This window comes from Gavia stellata, chromosome 33, assembly GCF_030936135.1.
Source record: "Gavia stellata isolate bGavSte3 chromosome 33, bGavSte3.hap2, whole genome shotgun sequence".
Lineage (NCBI taxonomy): Eukaryota > Metazoa > Chordata > Aves > Gaviiformes > Gaviidae > Gavia > Gavia stellata.
Genome location: NC_082626.1, coordinates 957,663 through 979,257, shown reverse-complemented (window position 1 = coordinate 979,257; position 21,595 = coordinate 957,663). Strand labels below are relative to the sequence as shown.

General features: G+C 57.6%; 2 protein-coding genes across 2 annotated transcripts; one reads left to right on the top strand and one right to left on the bottom strand.

Annotated features, from left to right (window-relative positions):
• Positions 1-709: 709 nt before the first annotated feature.
• Positions 710-13,438, bottom strand: LIX1L (limb and CNS expressed 1 like). The gene is made up of 6 exons (XM_059832227.1): positions 13,096-13,438; positions 7,354-7,517; positions 6,123-6,263; positions 5,301-5,396; positions 3,484-3,561; positions 710-3,312 (listed from the first exon to the last, which is right to left on the bottom strand). Exons 1-6 carry the CDS (start codon positions 13,436-13,438, stop codon positions 3,070-3,072), a joined length of 1,065 nt encoding a protein of 354 aa, XP_059688210.1. The 3' UTR covers positions 710-3,069.
• Positions 13,439-14,236: 798 nt separating this feature from the next.
• Positions 14,237-16,974, top strand: PEX11B (peroxisomal biogenesis factor 11 beta). Its single transcript, XM_059832308.1, has 4 exons — positions 14,237-14,292; positions 14,396-14,511; positions 14,612-14,813; positions 14,961-16,974. Exons 1-4 carry the CDS (start codon positions 14,237-14,239, stop codon positions 15,325-15,327), a joined length of 741 nt encoding a protein of 246 aa, XP_059688291.1. The 3' UTR covers positions 15,328-16,974.
• The last annotated feature ends 4,621 nt before the right edge of the window (positions 16,975-21,595 follow it).

Genomic DNA, 21,595 nt, shown 5'->3' with positions numbered 1-21,595 from the left:
CCGTACTGGGGCCCCCCCGCACCCCGAGGGCTGACACCAGCCCGGGCGCTGCCGGGGTGCGGGGACCCCCCGCAGGGGCGACTCAAAGGAGGGGTGGGGGGCACCATCCCCCCGTTCTGCCCCAGAGGAAGAGAAGCCACCACAGCGCCCCCAAAATCTATGGTTTATTGTATAAAGTCATACGTACAAAGGCACAGGGATTCATCCTTCCAGCTTTGCCTTTGATACGGGGCCTGAACACGGAGAACAACCCACTCCCGCTGCCGAGAAAACCTCCCTTTGTTCACTCCATCACCCCCCAAGCGGATCCGGAGACTGAAAACCAGTGCCCGAACTGCCAAAAACCCACGTCGCGGAGCATCAGGTTCTCCTTTCCCTCCCGCCAGGACGAAGGGAAACGCCGTAATCCTCCCCCGTTCGGTTCAGAGCGGCTGCGAGTTTCGCTAAAAACGTTAAAATCCCGACTGGCAAAACACCCGTAAGCGCCGCGGAACGCAAAGAGCACCAGGCAGGGCACAAAAATCCGAGGGCGAGGTTTCTCAGGAGTTCCCCCGGATAAATCACCGCTTCCCGCGACGGGAGGCTACACGCAGGTGTGGACGTGCCGGTAGAGAGACGTTAGACTCCGCGCTATTTCTAGAACAAGGGATTAAATCCAAATACAAGGTCTAGATATTGCCAGCCTGTAAAAAAAAAACACAACTCCACACCATTTACAATCACATTTATAAACACGTTAAACATTAATACTGTTGTGTAAAGAGGCTGCATATAAAAAATATATATAAAAAAAACCAAAATAAGCTTGTTAGGACGAGAATACAAAACTAGAATACCTACAGATAATGCAGTTTTTTAAATCTCCACCTCAAAACAAAGATTATTGCTCGAATACCCGCCCGCCTCCGCGGTCAGACACGCTGCGCGAGAGCCGCTGCAGCGCAAGGCGAGGGCGCGAGGGGCGGCCGCCTACGGAAACTGCCGGGTCCCGGAGGCTTTGTACCTCCACCCAGGGGAAAAGAACCGGAGAAAGCTCAAGGCTGCGCTGAAGAAAGAAGAATTGAAGTCTGCCTTCGATTTCTATTCCCGCTGAGACGCTGCTGGCTCTTCCGGGCTATGTATCGGAAAAGTAGGAATTCAAGGAGTTACCTTGAACCTGTCGCTACTTTCGTGACTGAACTTGAGCTGTGGGAACACTTTAAGGTCAGAAAGGGCATTTTTTTAACCCTAAACATCATACAGATTTAGCACTGATAGGTATACAAAGAATAGGGAACTACTCGTTTAAAAAAATAGTGCATATAGAGAATTCTGTCCTGTTCCATCGCCGCTATTAGAAGGAAGGGAACAAGTTCCGACGCGGGCGCTCCCAGCTCCCCGAGCAGCGCAGCTCTCGCCGTCACCCTCTCTCCCCATCGGGGCTACGCTGCACAAACGCTCCAGACCGGGGGGGCCAAAACCCACAGCCCACACCTCCGTTTTGTCCAGCCCGGCAGTCACGCCGTTCCCTTCCTCCCCTGCCAAGTTCTGACCGAGGAACGGTAAGCTCTGCACAATCTGCTGCCCTCAAGAACTACTCGGCCTTCTGCTCTACCAGAAATCCTAAGAATCGTCCCCAATAACTGTTTCCGGGGGGGGGGCAGCTGCAGAGGGAGCTGGGCGGTGTCAATTAGGCACAGCAAAGGGTCAGACCCCTTTATCTGGCTGACAGAAGCAAAGCGGAGCTGAGGCCAAACCCTGGTCTGAGCTTTCGCTGCTTGGGGCTGGATCTGCGCTCCGGTTCAAAGGATTAAACACGGTTCTAGTTAACAAAGACTTAAACACGGTTCTAGTTAACAAAGACTTGTGTTTGCAAGGCTCTTCAGGGAGAGAAGCTGAGCAGTTTCCCCTCTTATTGCTAGCGAGTTCCGAAACTCTGGCAAGGCTTTTTAAACCTTCCCTGAAAAGGCCAAGTCTGACATTTGGTTTGGAAGCTGCTCCGGAGAGAACAGCACATCCATCTCTTGTTTCTTGCACGATTTAAAAAAGAAAAATAAAAAAATCCGCATCTCCCCAGCTTGGCTGGGGAAGCCAAAAAACCACCAGCGCTCCATTTCCAGCAAAATAAACGGGGCACTTCATCCCGCCCCACCGACTGCTGGTGCTTGGGACAGGACTTCGGCATCTCCACCCCGCCAGGCCGGGCGAAACACCGTAAGAACCCAAAGAGGATCGAAAAGGAGAGGAGCAGGAGGCTCGGTCTGGTGCTGACTAATTAAACTGCCAAGTCCAATCCATTACGTACCGCAGGGCCTCGTAATTCGTCGTTAGGTGCATTATTTACTTGGAGAATGAAGTACGTCCTGCCCCACGAGCGAGAAGCCGGAGCAGGAACAGATACAGCCACCCGAGAGCTGTAGGGGTAACTGCGAAACCCGCCTGAGCTTGGAACTGGAATTCCGTAGACTGATCCCCAGACTTAACTCTGGCCAAAACAAAATCCCGGTTTTAAATCCCTTTTACATGCTTGGGAGTGTTCCCCCACGCAGCTCACATTGCAGCGTGAAAGAGAATGCGTTGGTTGGTTTGTTTTGTGGTTTGTTAATTAGTGTGCTTACCAAGAAGGAGTTTTGATAGATCCCCCCTCGACTATAGAAGCAGAAGGAAAAAAAAAAGCAGGTCTGCATGTCATGCATCAGCTCCGAAGAACAGAAGCTTTCTGGAAGGAGTGCTACATTTCACGGAATACTGCCAGCTATATAGTACCAACGTACAGCGGAGGTCTTCGGTGTTAATACTGAAAGGCCGCGTTTTTAATGCCGTCTTTAAAAAAAAGTGAGAGAAGGAATTCTCTAGCAGATAGGAGGCTGAGGAGTAGGTCTAGAAGCAAGTATTAAAAGGTTTAAAAATCTGTACAGGACTTTGTTGTTGGTTTTTTTTTTTCTTAAAAAAAAAAAAAAATCTTTAAAATGTGCAAATGGGCCACAATTCCGGAAGAGGCATTACATGCTTTACGTGACACGGGACGCATCCCGTCAGCGTGGAGGTGTTAGTAGGCCTGGGGGAGCGGAACGACTTGCACGCCAGAGTCTAGCAGTTGGAGGAGTGCATGCTCCCCAGCTGGCCGGCTGCCAGCATCAGGATGTCTTTCTTCTCCTTATGGAAACGCAGCTCCTTCCCAGCCAGGCGGGCTTCGTCCAGCTCTCTCTCCGTTGAAGCCAGCTCTCTGGAAAGGGCCCCTGGGCTATTCTGCTCCCTGTTCACCCAGTCCATGGCCATCTGGTTCCTTATGTCATCGTCCAGAGCGCGGTGGGAGTAGTGAGCCAGGACCTCCTGGTGGTAACGGAGATATGCAGGGGAGCTTAGGAAAGAGAAGTTGCTAGTGGGACGCACGTCGCTTAGTACCTGGCTTCCTTGCCAGCTAAGGGAGCTCAAGGAGAAGGTTGTTGCCACCCTAACACACCCAGAGTACAACCGCTCGAGACACCCGGAGCACGGACTCACCTGCCGGGAGCACTGCCGCTCTCGCATGGCCTTGAGGCTGCCGTTCCAATGCAACAGCTGGAAGACGGTCATCAGCTCCTGCAACGGCAAGAGGCAGTCAGGCTGCGAGCAAAGGCGGGGACGCGGATTCAGCATTACGAGTAGCCAAGCTGGTTTCTGGCTACGGGAAGAAGGGGGCGAGAAGGACTTTGCAACGTGGTGCCCAGTCCTTTGCAATTGCAAGGATCACAGAGTAGGTTTGCAACTCCGGAGTCCGAAAGAATTCCAGCATTCACAAGTGAAGATTTATCAAAAAGGCAAGAAAACCACAGGAGCAGGGGAGGCAGAAGGCATCGCCAGCGTCCTAGGAGCCAGGAGGCAAGGGCAAAGCCCGGCTTGCCCTACTAGACAAAAATCCCCCGACCAGATGAGCGGATTACAGAGGAGACGAAGATGCCGATGCTTCCCTCTGCCCCAGGGATTTCAGGATTCTGCAAGCAAGACTCCGTCATCTCGCCAGCCCCAAGCTAAACCACCAGCCAGAGCAGGTGACAATCCCATGTCTTCCGAGCAAACGTTTCTCTCTCAGGGCCACACAAATTCTGCTTCACAAACTTGCAGGGACTAGTTTAGGCTTCCCAAACACAAATACAGCCCGAGGAATATACATAACAGAGTCACCCTGTGTAAACAGGCCCATTAATATAAACACTTCTGTCTTCCGCCTACTGAGTATTTCCATTCAAGGGAAACGAGCCAGGCAAGAAGTCAGCTTCGGGAAAAGTTTGCCTGCAGCAAAGAACCCCAAATACAGACTTAAGGCGCCTACTCTGAGATGCGTCCAAACCCTGCTTCGCTGTCTGGAGCAGAGTTACGGTCTAATTTCTCCTCTTCTAAAAATCCAGTTCCAGTTGGGGCACTTACAGTCAACTCCTCTGCACAAGAATCGTTTCGAGTTACTTTCGAAGCCCAAGTTTAAATTAAAAGGATTCGCGAATCGAAAAGCACTGTCGCAACAGTCTCTGTACGTGCGGGGATAGACCTCCTGCCTGACAAGGAGGAGCGCGCTCAAGGCTACCAAGTCACACGCAGAATTCAGAGTGCTCTACACAGTCTTATTTACCTGGCTGCTCTGCTCGTAGGAGCAGTTTCCTCAGAAAGGCTGGAATAAAGCCCAGAAGAATCTCCGTTCTCAGTCATCTCTCCTGCACAGACTCCTCCTGCTCCACTAACCAGAACTGATAAGCGTTATAGCAGTTTCCCTCCGCAATTTGTACTTTTCATTTCACAGATGTTTTGTCGTAACGAGAGACAGACTGAGCATATTTCAGTAGGATACGAGGACTGGTCAGGTAACGCTGTGGTTGGAGGACATGTAACGACAGTAATCGAGACTCCTAATTCCACAATCAAAATGTCTTTGGATGAAAGACCTTCGCCAGCTTTCCTAAGGGAAGCGAGATCTCTCCCCTTTTACAGGGAGGGGATCAAAACCACAAATGAAACGGCTCGCTGAATGCCGTGAGTTACGGTACCTGGAGGTATCGTCTGGACCTCCGGCACCTGTTATCTAAATACCACGTCACTGAGAACACTGGATCAGAAGAACGCACGACCCTTTCACAACACGGAGTCTTGCAAATATCGGAGAGCACTTACAGAGAGAAGCCCAATTCAAAGCGTTTCGCTGGTATACCAGCACCTGAAAGCGCCACAAATCCCGACTTGTGTTCTAAGAGGAAAGCCCCGCTTTTGTTTTGAATGTAAAGCACTAGAGATGTAGCTGAAAGGCCAAACCAGCCACCCCTTGAACCGCGTAATTAAATTACGAACAGTACCTGGAACTCCAGCATCGATTTTCCCTTGTTGGATTCCAGCATGAAGCGGAAAGCACCGATCCCGGTGTTGGGATTATCAGCTTCCTCTCGGTTGCCCTGCAAGAGACATTTCATACAAGGGCTGCAATTCCCGAGCGAGCGGGGCTCACCTCTACCTGCCGCTTCTGCTGCATCACCTCCCCTTCAGCGATTCCAGGTCAGGTGAAGGAGGACAGCCTTGTGCCGGCGGACGCGCTTACCGGTCTAATTCAGCCTCGAATACTTGCATCGTTCACTACAGCTCTCACGGGGCAACGGAGCCCGCTCTGCTTTTGACAACGCCACTTGAAACGGGATTTTTTTTCTGCAGTCCATTACGGCGATTTCAAAGTTTTTACAATACTCTGGTACTGCCGTGCGACTGCACAGCAAGAACTCCCTCCAGGATCAGGTATAATTAGGGCAGTAAAAGAAGAATGCAAAGCTCCCGCCGCTAGAAACTAAGGTTTCTGGAAAACATTTGGTTTAAAGGAAGCTAGGCAATGTGACAACCCGGTCACAGAAGGGCCACGTGAATCAACGTCTCAGTCTTATTATCCTGCCCTGCCTGATCTGAGGGCAGCACAATCAAACTCGAGAAGAGTGTGAGACTGTGCGGGAGGGGAAGCAGGAGAACGGGAATTAGAGCCATAGTTAAAGTTTTAATACTCGGAAGCCACTGAAAAAAACCTGCCGTAAAGAGACCCAGATGCAAAAGAAAACTTCTCTTCCCATGATTTAAGGTTTTTCCCCAGTCAATCCGTCCCCATCAACTGCAGCCGTCTGGGCACTGAAAAGCCTTACGTTGAAAGATGCCAGGGCCTCCGAAACACTCTTCTCAATGAACTCGTCCGTGATCCTCCGGGAGGGATGCTCGTTAAAGACCGAGTTCATTAGCGCAATCTTCGCAGCACTCCTTCGGGCTTCAGCCTTGGTTGGACAGAACTGAGGAGAGACAAACGCCATCAGGACAGAACGACAGCGAGATGACCGAGATCCCTTCGGCCCCACGCTCTGACGTTCTCCCCCTCGACAGGCGAAACGGGAATTAGGTGGCAGTGTTGTGTAGCTTTGGAAAGTCGTGCTCTCAGACATCCTGAAATCATTAGGAGCTAGTTTTAAACCACAGCTATCCCAACCACGCTAAACACCAAAATTAGGCAGGCAGCTGAACTCAGCACATAGTATCTGCATCAGGAAACGCCACCCACCAGATCGTCAACAAAATTAATCCGTTTAAAACCAAAACGTAACCAAACTACTCTTAAGCACAAGGACTGCTCTTCAGGATGGGTAGACCGTCGAGCTGCTAAAACTGTTTCTTTTGGACACGTTCTTCAAACCAAGACTAGAGAGTAACTGCCTAAAGCCACTACAGCACAGGAATCCGAAAGGCAGTCAGGACCTGTTGTGATTTTTGGACCTTACTCTTTCGGGTGAGGTATTTGGGTTGGACCTTTTCCTTTTAAACAGAAAGAGGGGAGAAACTATCGATCCAATGCTATGATTGGATTTCTAGAGTCTTTTGGCATCTTGAGAAGAGGTTCTGGGTCAAATCCAGAGCCCTTGCAAGGAAATATTACTCTACCAGTTTGTCCGAGCTGCATCCTGTAAATACATCCCACTGCTTAATCCTGGGAAGGAGAGCGAAGTACCAAAACCAGCCCATCTAGCAGTTTTCTCTGATACCACGTATCTTACCTCAGCCCTGCTAAGGTCCAAGTCAGTCATGTGTAGGGAGCACAGTACACAGAGCAAAGTAATATTTACAGCCAAACCTTCCCGGGTTGAAGTCGTGTGGGGTTTTAAGGCAATCGGGAACACTTACTAGCCAGCTTGAAATTAAAGAGGGTTACAGTCAGACCCACGTCATTCTCATGCTTCAAATCAGCAGGAAAAATGTTAACGCTGTGTCCAGCGCAGAAAGGTATTTGAGCACTAATTCCGGTGGGGAAAGATTCTCAGGGCACCCAAGTTAGAGGGCTTTGGAGAGCGAGCTACGCCACGGGGACAGCCTCCAACCACACGATCGTACCTGGAAACTGCCAAAGCAGCTCCCTCCTGGCAAGGTGACATAGCAGACGTAAGGGGGACTGTTGGAAGGGACCATCTCGTACACCACAAGGGCTCCGTTCTTCAGATCGGCTCCACGCGACTGCTTCATCTGCCAGAACTCCTGAAGGGCCTCCACCACGTTCACTGAGGAGACAGAAATAGAATCGAGTTCAGACGGAGAAAACGAGGGCCTGGGAAGCTGCCTGCCTCAGGTGTCACCTGCCAGGAGCGGCCGCATCCAGAAACAGAACGGCGGAAATGTTAGCGCATTCCCACCTAGGCAAGCAGAGCCCTGCCCAGGGAGCTCAGTTACGCCTCGTATTAAAAACTGTCAGCTTCAAGGGAAGCCGTAGGTGCACGATGTCAACACAAACACCCCTCTCCCAGCAAGAGGAACGTTAGGAGAACCACCAAGTGATAAAGCTTCCTACAGAAAAGCTCTTCTCGTTCCAACAAACTTAGGGAAAAGCTTTCAGAAGAGGACTTGGAAAAGGCTGCAAAGCAGCAGGGCAGCGCGGCGTTTTTCCTCCGTAAGAGGGCCGTCGGCAGGCTCAGCAGGTTTGCTCACCCGCCTCAACTGATCCTCAATATTGACATTCTTACATTGAAGATAAAAATAAAGCAGCTGACCTGCGTGTGCACTGTCAGACCTGCAGAAACCACCTGCCTTTATGCTGAACATCACGTACCCAGCTCGAAACAACACAACGGAGACACAAGAAGCAACCTGAGGCGTAAAGCTACCCAGCTGAGGCCTTCTGGCAGAACTCCCTGTAATTTGGGTGGGAGTATTTAACTGCCACACGGAGAGTGCGTAACAGCACAGAGGAGAATGGAAAACATCTAATCGCAGAATGTCCTTTGTGCCATTCGGCAAGGGAGGACGTATAACCAACCGGTGAATCACAGGCTGAGACCAGGATTAGCTTTGTTACAGTAAGTGGTTTTTCCACCCCAGTTAGGAAACCAGAGCCTAAAACGTTAGCCCTCGTTGACTTTGGTAATTACAGTCTTTTCAGGAGAAGTAATTTTTAGGCAGGCACCTCTTCTGGAGCACTAAATTTGCTAGACGGGGTTTGAGCACATACCCAGCTTTAACAACCCAGCAGCTAGTCCACACCGTGCACAGCCAACCAATGCACGCAGCCCCCGCGGCCATCAGCTTGCAGCCCAAATCCACGAGATTAAATTCTTATTTTAATATGCACGCAAGAACTAGAGGTGTTTGCTGTAACAATGAGGCAGCTGCCCTGTCGTTCTCTGAATTTTCGAATCCCCAGCGTCGCGAGGACTTCCTTCGAGCTAAGTTTACCCGCCCTTTATTTTGCCAAGGTTTGGGCAAGAAAAATGACCCTCGTGGTGTCTAACGCTCTAAGTCCCGTCGAATTTCTCTAAGGTTCTTTCTGCGCTGAAGAGTTTGACAGGTAGCTGTAGGAAAAGCCTGCCCTCAGCTCTTCCTCAGCACTCCTCCTCTGAGCCTTTTTAATCTCGGCAATCGCTTTGAAGCAAGGCGATCTGCAAAACAGATTACAGCAACTCCTCGCGAATGCAAGAGCTGTTAAAAGGATTCTACCCCAGAGTTCGCTTGCTCGTTAAAACGAGAAAAGAACCCCAAAATCCCCACACAAGTGAGGAGCTGCATACAGTGCAGTAAGCGCCGAGCGAGACGAGGCTGCTGCTCTCCAAGTCTCCCGGGGTAAGATAGAAAAGGGAGGTGAATTTGAGGCCACATGCGAACGCGAGATGCCAAGTCCATCACGAGCCACCCCGGCTTAGCGTTTCGGTTGCCCACACAGTGCTGTAACTTTTCAGGTCTTCAGCCAGGCGGCTTTCAGGAAGACAGCGAGCTTGAGCCTTTTATTTTGTTTTATTGCTTTCTGTAAGACGAAGCCAGGCGAGGAGTCTTTAGCACAGTAGTTCCTCGCTAAGCATTTCCCTCCTCTTTCAACCACAGGCTTTTCAGGGCATTTGTTCATAAACCAGTCGCTTTGGATTATTTTCAAGTTTAATTTGTGATTTTTTTTTTTGATGAAACAGGCAAGACGGGGGCAATTTTCCACTGAAGACTAACAAAAAGCCGTACAGACAATACACAGTTCCCTGCCAGTTCTCCAGTGCACCAATACCCAGACAGATTTCCCATCCATCCAGGCAGATTCCCTTCCCAGGGACAGCGTAAGTCATGCACATAATCCCCAACGGATTTGGGGAGACAATGCCCAATTCAATAACGGCTTCAGGGACCGTTTGGCACGGGGCAATGGAGACTTTGCAGCAGTGACCACACAAGAACCTGCAGAGAAAGCCGAGCTACGCCAGGCAACGCAAATTCTCACGACACACAGAATTACTCTGAAAATTCAGAGAAATTCTAGTTTGGTTTAATCTATCAAAGTCTGAGAGGCTGGCGTTAAGAGCAGGTTAACGAGGAAACGCCGTGCGACACGTGCACGGGCAGGGAATTGTGTTTTCAGCCCGAGACAAGGGTTCCTCTATGCCAGACGCTGGCTGGGTACCTCATTAGCGACTGGAGCAATAGGTCAGACAGCTGAGAAGCATCCAAAAGAGGTTTTCTTCCCAGACCGGATTCAACGCTTCCAGCTGCTGCAGGCAGGACGGTCTGAGGAGATGAGAGAGTAAAATACCTCATTGAAACCCTACAAATGCTTCAGAACAATATGCTTTTATAGGGCTGGAGAGCAAAGCGCGCCGCTACGAAGAGAGACCTGCCCATCTGCCCTCTCCTCAGCGCAGCTCCAGCTACAACGCTGCGTGTCACATGCGTATTTAGCAGACAAACACCGGCTGAGCGTCGCAGCGCGCTGAAGCCAAAGCAAAATCTTGGTCTGAATTTGCTCCGGGATCGATGATTTTCAGCCTTGCTCATTCACCCCCCTCCTCCCCTTGACTCCCAAAATAGCAATGTGGGGGAAAGAGGCAGCAGACATGAAGTTTGCTTTTCAGAAAGGATCCTAAATCCTGTTATGTCTCACGTTTGCAAGAGGATGGTCCTCGAGAAAGCAGGGACACCTTCTGCACCCTGAAGGATTTCAGTTGCGTACGGAGCACGAAACGCAACGCAGCGCTCGGGCTGGGGAGAGCGCGGGGAGAGAAACGACTGGATGATTTCAACGCAGGTAAAGATGCTGAAGAAGTGACGTATTCTTTGCACCACACATGAGGTCACGTTTAATAGGAACCCCAACACGTAAAGAAAGCTATTTTAAGCACCTGCAAGCAGAACAAGTCTCTCCACCAGCCTACAACACTGGAACTCTTACTGTCAGCATCAGTCAATACCTTTTAGTCTGTTTGTTTGCATTTCTGAGGGCAGGAACTGGCAACACTGATCTTCTAGAAAAATTCTGTCACCCATCTGTGCGGGGGAGAGCGGCAGATTTACAGAGCACGGCTTAACCCACACAGGGCGGCTCCTGTCCGAGGCTTACCCTTCAGGTTTGCCGCTCCAAGAAAAGACGAAGAGAAACCGGGAGACAGAAAGCAGAGCCTGCTCTGACCGTCCGTCAGATCTGTTTATTGCTTTGGAGCATAACCCCGTATCCCGGCCTCGTGTATACGATAGCACATCTGACTTGCATATTAAATACGGAAGAGTAAGTGATTCCACATGGCGCTGAGCTCCTCCGGAGCCAGACGAGCAGCCGTCCCCCCGCGCGCCGGGGACGCTGACTGCCAAGCGCTCGCCATTTGGAAGCCTACGACCGCCTCTGTTGGACCTGCTGCCGTAGCCGGAAGAAGCCAGGAACTCAAAATAGTCGCAAAGTGTCTCCTTTCGGGTGGGGTGGAAGATTCTTTCCATCACAAGACCAGTAAAATATGTGCTTTAACCGTATTTCTCGCTTCTGTACCTTTCCCCCCCCCTTTTTAAAAGCGTACAAGAAGCCCAGATCTGAGCCTCCTCCGGGGGCTCTCGCACGACCGGGCGCCTCTGATGCAATACTTGGAGCCCCATGCCGCCGGAGCGTGGTGGAGTACTTAAGACCCCCACAACAGCCTCTTCCAGCACCAGCAGTGTTAATTTATCCTCCCAGCCACGGGGTTTTTCATCGACAAGGTGCAGCCGTGCAGATCACAGGACTGAGGGGGATCCCAGGAAAACCACGGCCACCGGGAAGGGCCAAGGATTCCCAGCGGAGCCCTCTTCGCTGCTGCCTTCGTTGAAAGAAATGAACTCTTTTTTGTCCTGACATCAAGCTGAAGTAAAGGAATTACGTACAGAGGACTAAATCGCTACAGTACAAGAATCCTCCTTCTTAAAAACATAAAAACCATTAAAATAAAATAAACAGCTGCCACCTTCTCTAACTTTATCACACATTTACCTGTTACGGGCACAGCACAAGTAGGAAACCTCCTCAGCTTTAAACCACTTGTCTGCCCAGCTCAAGCTCCTACGCCTGCCTTCGTGGTCCCCTATATACTCACCTACCCCACCTTGTCTTCTTTCCCTAATTTACAAAAGCAAAAAACCACGCCAAATTAGGTATCTGGAAACAGCTGATCCCACAAAACCAGAAGTTTGCGTTTAAGAGGCCACACAGCTTTCTAAGAAAAGACCTGTGAATGTTTCTCAAGCTTGACCCCTGAAACCACGAGGCTCCTTAGGGAAGAGGCAGACCCAGAGAAACCACGGACTCCGTGGTTTTATTTTACTCACTTTCTCGTTTTTGGCACGAGCAGCCCCAGATAGGTCAGGCTGGAGCAGGGATTCTCTTTTCCTCCCCACGCTCACCTTTAACGTCGCCCAAACCATACGAGCTCACTCTGCAGGGCCGGGAGATCCCGAGCACGAGGGTTGAGACAGCAGCAGACAGGGGAAAAGTCTCCACAAATGGCACAAAATGCTTATTTATGTTTAACCTAATGATAACAGTCAAGGAAGCCTCCTCGGTCACCCTTACAACCCGTCACACGGGCAAACCACCAGCTGAACGCCGCTGGGATAGGGAACATCAGCAGACGATCACGGGAGAGGCTCCCGACTCTCTTCTTTTCTCTAAGTCATGGATCTGCGGGGAAAAGGATGCTCAAAGCTCGGTGGTGGGAAGCAGAGGGACGCAGGGCCCTTGCCCAACAAGGCCGCTGAGCAAATTCCAGGGAAGGAAGAGGGTCTTGGAGAGGTCCACGCCTTAAAGCTTACGCTGGAGAGGATAGAAGGGGGAAGGACTGCACGGACCAAGGAAAACGGGTTACAACAGGAATCCCAGACAAGGGAGAATTAACGGGGAAGGAGGGCTGGGACAGGAGAGTCCCAGACACAAGGCTGGAAGGAAAAGGGGGAGCTGACAGGGAAACACCCCGAGAAGATCCCAGACCCTACAGCGATGGGGTGGGACACGGCGGGGGGAAGGAAAAGGGGCAAAGAGGAGCCCCAGCCCGGGGGGCAGAGCCCGCGAGGGAGAGGGGAGAGGGGAGAGGATCCCCCGCCCGCGGAGAGGGCGCTGGGCAGCGAGATGGGGGAGAAACCGGCTCAGGCTGCAGCGGAGCCAGCCCCGGGCGAGGGCGGCGGGAGGGCGGCGGGAGGGCGGCGGGAGGGCAGCCCCGGGGCGGGGCTGACGCGGGGGGAACCGGGGCGAGAAGCGAGAAGGGTCTCCCCCAGGGTCCCCCGCCCTCAGCCCCCCCCCGCCACCGGTCCCCCGGAGGCCCCCGCCCGCCCCGAGGCCCTCTCCGCCGCTGCCCCCCCCGCCCGCCCCCGGCTCACCGCGGCCGTAGCCCTGCGTGTGCTTGGCGAAGCTCCTCACCACCGCCTCCACCGCCTCCCGCAGCACGGCGGGCGGCCCGGCGCCGGGCGGCGGCGGCGCGGCGGGTCCCTGCAGCCCCAGGGGGGGCGGCGGCGGCGGCAGCCCCAGGCCCAGCCCCAGCCCCAGCCCCAGCCCGGCCGGGGGCGGAGCGGCGGGCAGCGGCGCCGCCACCGCGGCGGGCGGAGGGGCGGGAGGCGGCGGGGGGGCCGAGGCGGCGGCGGCGGGGGCCCCGGTGACGCCGGGCCGCAGGGAGCGCAGCGTCCCCACGCCGGGCTGCAGCCGCTGCGCCCGCACCGACTCCATCGTCGCCGCCGCCGCCAGCCCGCTCCGAGGGAGAGCCCCGCCGCCGAGCCGCTGTCACTCACCGCCCGAGGGCCCAATGGGCGTGGAGATCGCCTCAGGGAGGGGGCGGGACGGCAGCGGGGGCTGGCCAATGGCAGCACGGAGGAAGACTGCGGGGCGGAGGGAGGGAGGCGGTGAAAGCGGCAGCAGGCCAATCGCAGGGCAGAGGACCGGGAGGGTGGGCGGGTCGAGGAGCGGAGCGGCCAATCAGAACTGGATTCCAGGGCGTGGGGAGGGAGGGGCGCGCTCGCCTTACTTCACCCAACCACAAGTGAGGGACGCGGCGAGAAGGCGGGGCTTAGGGGAGAGCTGTCCAATCGCGCTGCAGGGATGATTATAATGACGGAGGAAAGAACGAATCAAAATGTAAAGCAGCAGAAATGGAGGTGGGGAATTGTAACCACGTTCTTATTGGTCGGGAGAAGGGGGGGGCGAGGAATGGAAAAATGAACCAGTCAAAGGCTTCGATACAGATTTAGAGGCGGAGACCGTTGCAATTGCCCATTCACGGCCTCTGTTTTGACGGAAAAGGGCGGGGCCTGGCGTATCCAGCCAATAGGGGCAAGCTGCGCGGGCATGAAGGGGGCTGGGCTGCGCTCCCGCCGGCCGCCAGGTGGCGGTAGTGCACCACCCCCCTCCCGCGCCCCGTTTGACCCGCGGCGGATTCCGTCCCGCTCCCGGAAGTGGCTGCGCGTCGCCTCCCGCCGAGGCCCCGCACCGGGGAGCGCCGCCGCGGGCCCGGCCCGGCCCGGCCCCGCCATGGAGACCTGGGTGCGCTTCAGCGCCCAGAGCCAGGCCAAGGAGCGGCTCTTCAGGTGCGGGGGCGGCCCGGCCTCCCCTCACCGGGGCCCGGGGGAGGGCGGTCACGGAGGCCCCGGTGGTGCGGGGGGGGCCCTCACGCCGCGCCGTCTCTTGCAGGGCCGCGCAGTACGCCTGTGCCTTGGCGGGGGACACGCTGCGGAGGAACGGGGCGAGCGCCGGGGTCCTGGCCAGCGTTCGGCAGCTGGAGGCTCACCTCAGCCTGGGCCGCAAGCGTGAGTGCGGCCGCCCCGGGGCCGGGGCGGGGGGGAGCGGAGCGGAGCGGACCCCCCCCCGCCCCGCCGGTGACCGTCCGTCTGTCCGTCCGTCCCGCAGTGCTGCGCCTGGGCAGCTCGGCCGAGGCGTTGGAGGCGGCGAAACGGGCCATCCACCTGTCGGACATGGTGCTGCGGTTCTGCGTCACCCTCAGCCACCTCAACCGGGCCATGTACTTCGCCTGCGACAACGTCCTCTGGGCCGGGAAGACGGGGCTGGTCCCCGGCGTGGACCAGGAGAAGTGGAGCCAGAGGTCCTTCAGGTGAGGGGCCCCGGCAGCCGCGAGAGCCCCGAGTGCGCTTCCCCAGCGAGAGGTGGTTCGCCCGCCCTCCCCGGGCCCCCTCCGCCCTCCCCGGGCCCCCTCCGCCCCTCCTGGCCCCCTCCGCCACTCCTCTCCCCTCTTTTTTAGGTATTACCTCTTTGCCCTCGCCGTCAACCTGAGCCGGGACGCCTACGAGATCCGGATCCTGATGGAGCGCGAGGCGGGCGGGAAGCGAGCGAAAGGCAGCGAGAGCGGGCGCCAGCTCCGGGCTGACAACGGGCTCCAGCAGCTGGGGCTGAGGCTGCAGATCCAGCTCCGGCTCCTGATCCACGTTCTTCGGAACAACCCTCCTCTGCTGCTGGACGTGGTGAAAAATGCCTGCGATCTCTTTATCCCCCTGGACAAGCTGGGGCTGTACAAAACCAACCCGGGCTTCGTAGGGCTGTGCGGCCTCACCTCCTCCATCCTCTCCATCCTCACTATCCTTCATCCCTGGCTCAAACTGAAGCCTTAGCTGTTCTCGGAGCCTGCCTCCGCGCTCAACGCCAGCATAGGCAGATATTTGGGGACTCCCGGGGCTTTACTCCTGGGCCTGGGACACGACTAAAGCTGACTGTCTCGGTCGCGTTGTGTGTGGCTGCGCGTTCACGTCACGCCTGGCTGCTTTAATAAAAGGGCCGCGAAGATGGGAGGAAGGTGGAGAGAGTTGGCGGTGTCGGAGCCCGCCGGGACCTTCTCCCGCTGCCTCAGCTCCCCGCGTCGCCGGCGAGGAGGGCGATACTCAACGGACCTAAATTTGGTTCTTCTCCCCATCGGCTGTAGGGCTTCTCCGGCTGTTTTAGGGGCTTAACGCTTCCCCTCCCTCTTCAGGGGGGTCTTTTAACACGGAGCCAGCCAAGAGAGAAATATCTGGGGATGGAGAAAGCTGCCTGGGTTGCTGGCTGCTTCTCCCAGACTGCGGGGGGGTTAAACCGTGGGGTGGGGGGGAGTCTAGCACTGGCCGGGCACATCCGAGGCTTCTTTTGACACTTTATCTTCCTTTTAAGAAATCTGAGCACAGGCAGAGAGGGTGAGTTGAAAGGATTTTGGCCGCAGATCAGCCGTCCCCAGCTGGGCGTTCAGAGGTGAGTCCGTGGGGTCCTGGCCGGTCCCGCTCCGCCGGCTGCTCCTGGGTTTCAGGTGAGATCGGGGCAGGGTGTTTCTCCGTAGGAGAATATTTGCTTGCTCGCGCCTTCCCCGCAATCCTGGTGGGGAAGAAGCGACTGCAGCGAGTCGCGCCGAGCCTTGGGGTCGCTCCCAGCCCTCCCCGCATGGATTTCTCTGCATCCGAGAACAGAAAAGGGGGTTTGGGCAGCCCGAGCTCTTCCCTGCTGCTGCGAAGAACCGGGACCTGTGCATCCACCTCCCTCCCTCTGCCCGGGGCAGCGCGGGCTCATCCCGCTGAGCCTTCGCTGCGCTTTGCTTCTCAGATGTCCTTTTTAGTGGCTTCTTTTGGGATAAATCAGGGAGGGGAGAGCTCGATGCCGTGATTCTCTGCGTCAGTTGTTCCCATCTGCTTTTCCCTCTGAGCTGGCGCTGCCACCTCGCTAAATTTGCCCCTTTTCCTTGGTTTCTGTGACCACATAACGCTGCTTATGCCAGGCAGCGGGCTTGTCCCGGCTCGCAAGAGTGTTTTACTTAACCGCAGACCGAAGGATGCGCTCAGAGCTGGTGATTATTTGTATCCAGAGGTGGGGTGTTCCTTGGTTCATCCCTGGGAGGGAGACGCAGAGGGAGGGAGCGACACCACGTGCTTTTAAAACCCACCCGTGTTTTATTTTTGAGCTCCAGCAGCTCCGTGCACAAACAGTTCGGGCTTCACCCGCTTCCAGGTACGTCTGCGCGGCGGCAAAGGCTTGTTAGTCCAGACCCGGCTCCAGGACCTCTCTGGCAGTTTCCATCTGGCACGTCGGCAGCCTCCGCGCGCTGTTAAGGCAGCGGTTTTAACGTGCTAGAGCAATATTTTAATCTGGCGGAGGTTGGGAAGGTACGGCGGGGGGCTGCGCCGCCTCTCCCGCGCCTCGCTCGCCTGTAAATACCGCGTTGTAAATAGACGTCTGCACGGATCGCGGTCCTGTCGTGGTTTGCGGAGTTAATTATTAAAGCCCGGTTGCTGAGACACCACCATTTTCCTCTGTCTTTGTGATCCTGGAGGGATCAAGGTGCGGTCCGGTGCGTCCGGCCTGTCTCGGGATGGGGACGCGGACCCGCTCCCACCGTGCGTTTCCCCGTATCCCAGGCAGTGAGTGACGCAGACACCCCGGGACTCACTCCCCCCACCCCGATATTTCGGGTCTTTGCCGCTGCCGTCGCTGGGGGATGTGCTGGGAACCCTTTTCCGTCCCCCTTCCCCTCCCACCGCCTGGCAACGAGCCGAGGGCTCGTTAGCGCTGCGCCCGTCTCCGTCCCCCAGCCCTTTTTGGGGCAGATCGGGGGCGTCTGGTCCAGCAGGACCCCGACTCTTGCTCCAGTGCCTGCGGCAAATCCCCGCACCGCGCTTTTGAGCTGGCAAAGGATGTGTGGGAGAAGCCGGGAAGGCAAACGGGCTCATTTTGTCTTTTCCTGGAGCTCTTCCGCTCCTTCTCCGGGCATTTTTTTGCTCAGCTGCTGCAGGAGAATGAGTTTGCCGGTGCTCAGCCCCGGCAGGGCGGGTTGTGTCTGGGCTCCCAGCCTGGCGGAAGGGACTGGGACCGGTTCCCTTTGGCCGGGAAGTTTCCGGCACCGCGGCGAGGTACTCCCGGCACCCAGGTAGGACAAACGGTGCCTCTCAAGGTGTTTTAGCCACGGACGGTTTATCGAGTGATTCGGCAAAGGTCGCAGCGCGTCCCTGCCATGGGAAGCCTCCGTGTGTCCCCTCGGCTCTGGGGAGGGAAGGATGGATGGACATTCCCATGCTTGGAGAGCTCTGCCGGCACCGTGGGCGCCCAGCGCCGCTCCCATTCCCCGGCGGCAAGACCAGGGACATGCCCCGGGTCAGGCCGGGCTCGACGACTCCGGTTTGCCAGCCGTCCCCCCCAAATCCGCGTCCACCATGACAGCCGCGGGGAACGCTCATCCCATCCGGCGATGGCTGAGACACTCCGGGCGGTGCCGCGGATGCCGGCGGCTCTCCCTGCCGCCACCGCCAGCAGCTGGTGGAAACACAGCAGAGCCCCGTGGTAGGTTTCGGCGGCCCACCAAGACACCGGACGCCGGTGCCGCGGCTGCCGAGCCCAGCGGGAGCTGGAGCGGCCACGGATGCTGCGAGACCAGGACGACGCCGTCCGCACAGCGCAGCGGCTGCTCGCCGGCCTGGGGACAGGCAGAGCCCGGCGTTAGCCCCGGCTGAGACCCGGCAAACTCATCGTGCCGGGGGGTCTCACCTGGGCTTCCTGGAAGCACTGAGGCGCAGTGCCCCCCGAGCTCCGGCTTCACCCGCTTCTAACGAACCACCGATCCCCTTAGATAGGGGAAAATCGTCGCTAATTGGGCGGGGGCCTTCGTTAGCCGGTCCCTAAGGGTGGGGTGACGGGTGGGCTCGGGAGCGGGGTCGCGGTGACGGGGGTGACCGCCCGGCGGGGGCCCGGGGGGTCCTCGCGGTTCCGCCCGGCGCCAGGACAGGGGGGTCCGGGGCTGGGGAGTTCCTGTGGTAGGAATTGCGAGGAAATTACGACAAAGTTACCACTGATAAAAACGTGCAGAGATACAGATAACGTATGTCATATCTGTTTACATCAATACTTCCTATTCCGTTTATTTAACTCCGTCCCGTGAAATCTCCGTCCCGTGAAATCTCCGTCCCGTGAGGGTTTAGGAATTTTCCGCAGGAGCGGGACCCCCGTCAGCTCCCCCGGCTCTCGGAGCCGCTTCCTTTCCGCTGGCCCGAACCCCGCTGCGCCCCGAAACCTGGGCCGGGGGACCCGCTCTTGCGTCGGGGTTTCCCTCCCGGCCTCCGGCCGCTGCCGGTCCTTGACCGAGGGATGGTGCCCCATCCCGGCCTCTCTCCAGGCCCACAAACAGCTTCGGACGTTGTTTTTGCCGGAGCGCTTTTCCTTTGGGAGTATCTTCATGGCGATAACAGTGCGGGAGTGCTGCGTGGTGGGGGGCCGGGGCCCCCCCGGCTCCGGCGCTCCTTAAATCTGCCGCTTTGTACCAAAACGCCCCGATGACTTAGCAGGGTCATCTTTAATAATCATAACCCCCTTTATCCAAGAATTTATTGGGCTGCGTCCTGTGAGGAGAACACAGAAGGTACCTTGGGGGGAGCAGGGAAGGGTTGGAGCTGCTAATTCCAACTAATTAGCGTTATTACTCAACTAATGACAACTAATTCAGATTTATTTCCGAGCCCGTCACAGACACCCTCCTGCCGCCGCCACCGGCCTTTCCCAGCGAGAAACTCCGACTCCAGAGCCAGCGACCCTCGCCCAAGTTGGAATCGCCGTTAATTAACCGGGACCGGGACCGTCCCGCCGGACGGGAGATGCCGGGGACGCTCCCGCGGCGGATGGGCGGCTGCGGCCGCGGTGGGACCTCCGCATCGGCCCAGGGAGCCCCCAAACCCCCTTCAGAGCGGTTTTCTCCCCATTCCCCATCGGTGCTTCCCCAAACCCTCAAATGAGGGGAACGGCGCCGTTAGTGGGAGGAGGGTCTTCGTTAGTTGGTAATTAAGGAGGGGGCTGTTCTCTGTGGGCGCTTGGGTGGCCCTCGCAGGGGGCTGCAGCCGGTGGAGGGGACCCCCCCCACCCAAAGGGGACCCCCCAACAAAGGGGACCCCCCCCAGGGGACCCCCCCCCACCCGAAGGGGACCCCCCCCAGGGGACCCCCACCCACCCCTGGGACCCCCACCACCACTTGGACCCCCCCCCACCCAAAGGGACCCCCCCCAGGGGACCCCCCCACCCCTGGGACCCCCCCCGGGACTCCCCACCCAAAGGGACCCACCCCTGGGACCCCCCACCCAAAGGGGACCCCCCACCCCTGGGACACCCCCCCCACCCCTGGGACCCCCGGGCGTGCGGAGCCAGGCCATGGGGGGGACTTGTACTGGGCGGCTGTGGGGAAGGACTGGGGGTGCTGGGAGGGCTGGTTTGGGGGTGCTCGGCTGGGGCGGGGGGACTGGGGGCACTGGGATGGGCTGGGGGTACTGGGCTGGACTGGGTGTACTGGGCTGTACTGGGTGTACTGGTCTGGTCTGGTGGTACTGGGCTGGACTGGGGCTGCTGGGTTGGACTGGGGTGCTGGGCTAAATTGGGGGTCCTGTGCTGAACTGGGGGTGCTTCTCTGGGGTCACTGGGATGGACTGGGAGTGCCGAGCTGGGCTGGACTGGGGGTACTGGGCTGGACTCGGGGTACTGGGCTGGACTGGGGGTGCTGGGCTGGTGGTACTGGGCTGTACTGGGTGTACTGGGCTGTACTGGGTGTACTGGGCTGGACTGGGGGGCTGGGCTGGACTGGGGGGCTGGGCTCAACTGGAGGCACTGAGCGAAATTGGGGGTCCTGTGCTGCACTGGGGGCACCAGACTGGGGGCACTGGGATGGACTGGGGACACTGGGCTGGGGACACTGGAGCCGGGTGCACGAGGTGACATGGTTTTGGGGTGCGGGGGGGCTTTGGGGCGCCGAGCCCCGCTGCGAGCCGGGCCCTGGGCACAGCCCGGCGCTGCAAACCTGCCCGGGGACAAAGTGCGGCCGGGGGGGCCGGGGGGGTCCCCCAGCCGGGGCCGGGAACCGTCCTCCTCCCGCACCGCCTGCCGCCCCGGCCGGCTCGGCTGCCTCCCGGCCCCGCTGCCCCGGCGGTTCCTGCACGCGGCCGCTGCCGTTCCCGCCCCGGCTGAGACCTGCCGAACTCGCCGCATCCCAGGTGCCACGCGGGGTGAGCCGGGTCCGGCCGGGAGGCGGAATTTGGGGGTATTTTGGTTTTTTTGGGCTGACCGCTTGCTCCCGCGGCGTTCGGGCGGGGCTGGCGTCGGGAATGAGGAAGGGATTGGCGTTGGGAGGGTTTTGGCGGGGTGGGACGAGGGTCACCTGTGCCTCAGTTTCCCCATGCGGGTGCAGCGGTGCCACGGGGCGCCGGCGTCTCCCACGGGGTCACGGGGGACCTCGCCACCCACCCGCTCCCCCACCCCACCGCCGCCGTTTTGGGCCGTTTCCAGGTGGTTTTCCTCCTTCCCACGCGAGCACGGGGAGGGGCGCGGGGCGACGTTTTTAGGGCGAAGCAGGGGGTCCCCCCCGTGTCCCCCCGTCCCCCCCGGGCCGGGGTCTGGCCCTGGGCAGGGCTGTGACCCGGGGGGGCCCTACCCGCTCCGGCTGTGCCGCGTGTGCCGCCGGCCTTGCGGCAGGACAGACGCCCGTCTGTTTTTCTCCAGTTTCCTGGTGTTTCCCCCCCCAATAAAAACACCCAAACTCTCGCCCGCGGCCGAGCAGCACAAGTTTGCTTCTGTGCGAAAAAGCTGATTTTTTTCCATTTATTTTTTTTTTAATTGGCAAATGACCCCCCTCGAACGTCGGGGGAGCAGCGAAGGGGGGGTCAGCCCAGGGGACCCCCCGGCCCCGCTGCGAGGAGGAGGAGGGGTTGGGTGCGGTGTTTGCGCTGGGTTGGGCCCTCAGCCTGCGGGATCCGGTGTCCCAAATCCCACGGGATCTGGTCGCTGAGCGCCGCCCCGGGATCTGCTCTGCAAAGCCCCGGGGGGGTTGGTGTCCCCCCCGGCACCCTGGGTCTGCTCCCTGACCCCCCCCGGATCCAACCCCCGTGGGAGCCGGTC

Bases quoted from the DNA above. Each gene is read 5' to 3' on its own strand.
- LIX1L (XM_059832227.1), bottom strand. From the start codon at position 13,438: ATGGAGTCGGTGCGGGCGCAGCGGCTGCAGCCCGGCGTGGGGACGCTG. The intron at 5,397-6,122 runs GTAAGGCTTTTC...TGTCTCTTGCAG, and splicing joins AGGCCCTGGCATCTTTCAAC to GGCAACCGAGAGGAAGCTGA. The intron at 3,313-3,483 runs GTGAGTCCGTGC...CGTTACCACCAG, and splicing joins AGCGGCAGTGCTCCCGGCAG to GAGGTCCTGGCTCACTACTC.
- PEX11B (XM_059832308.1), top strand. From the start codon at position 14,237: ATGGAGACCTGGGTGCGCTTCAGCGCCCAGAGCCAGGCCAAGGAGCGG. The intron at 14,293-14,395 runs GTGCGGGGGCGG...CGTCTCTTGCAG, and splicing joins GCCAAGGAGCGGCTCTTCAG to GGCCGCGCAGTACGCCTGTG. The intron at 14,512-14,611 runs GTGAGTGCGGCC...TCCGTCCCGCAG, and splicing joins CCTCAGCCTGGGCCGCAAGC to TGCTGCGCCTGGGCAGCTCG.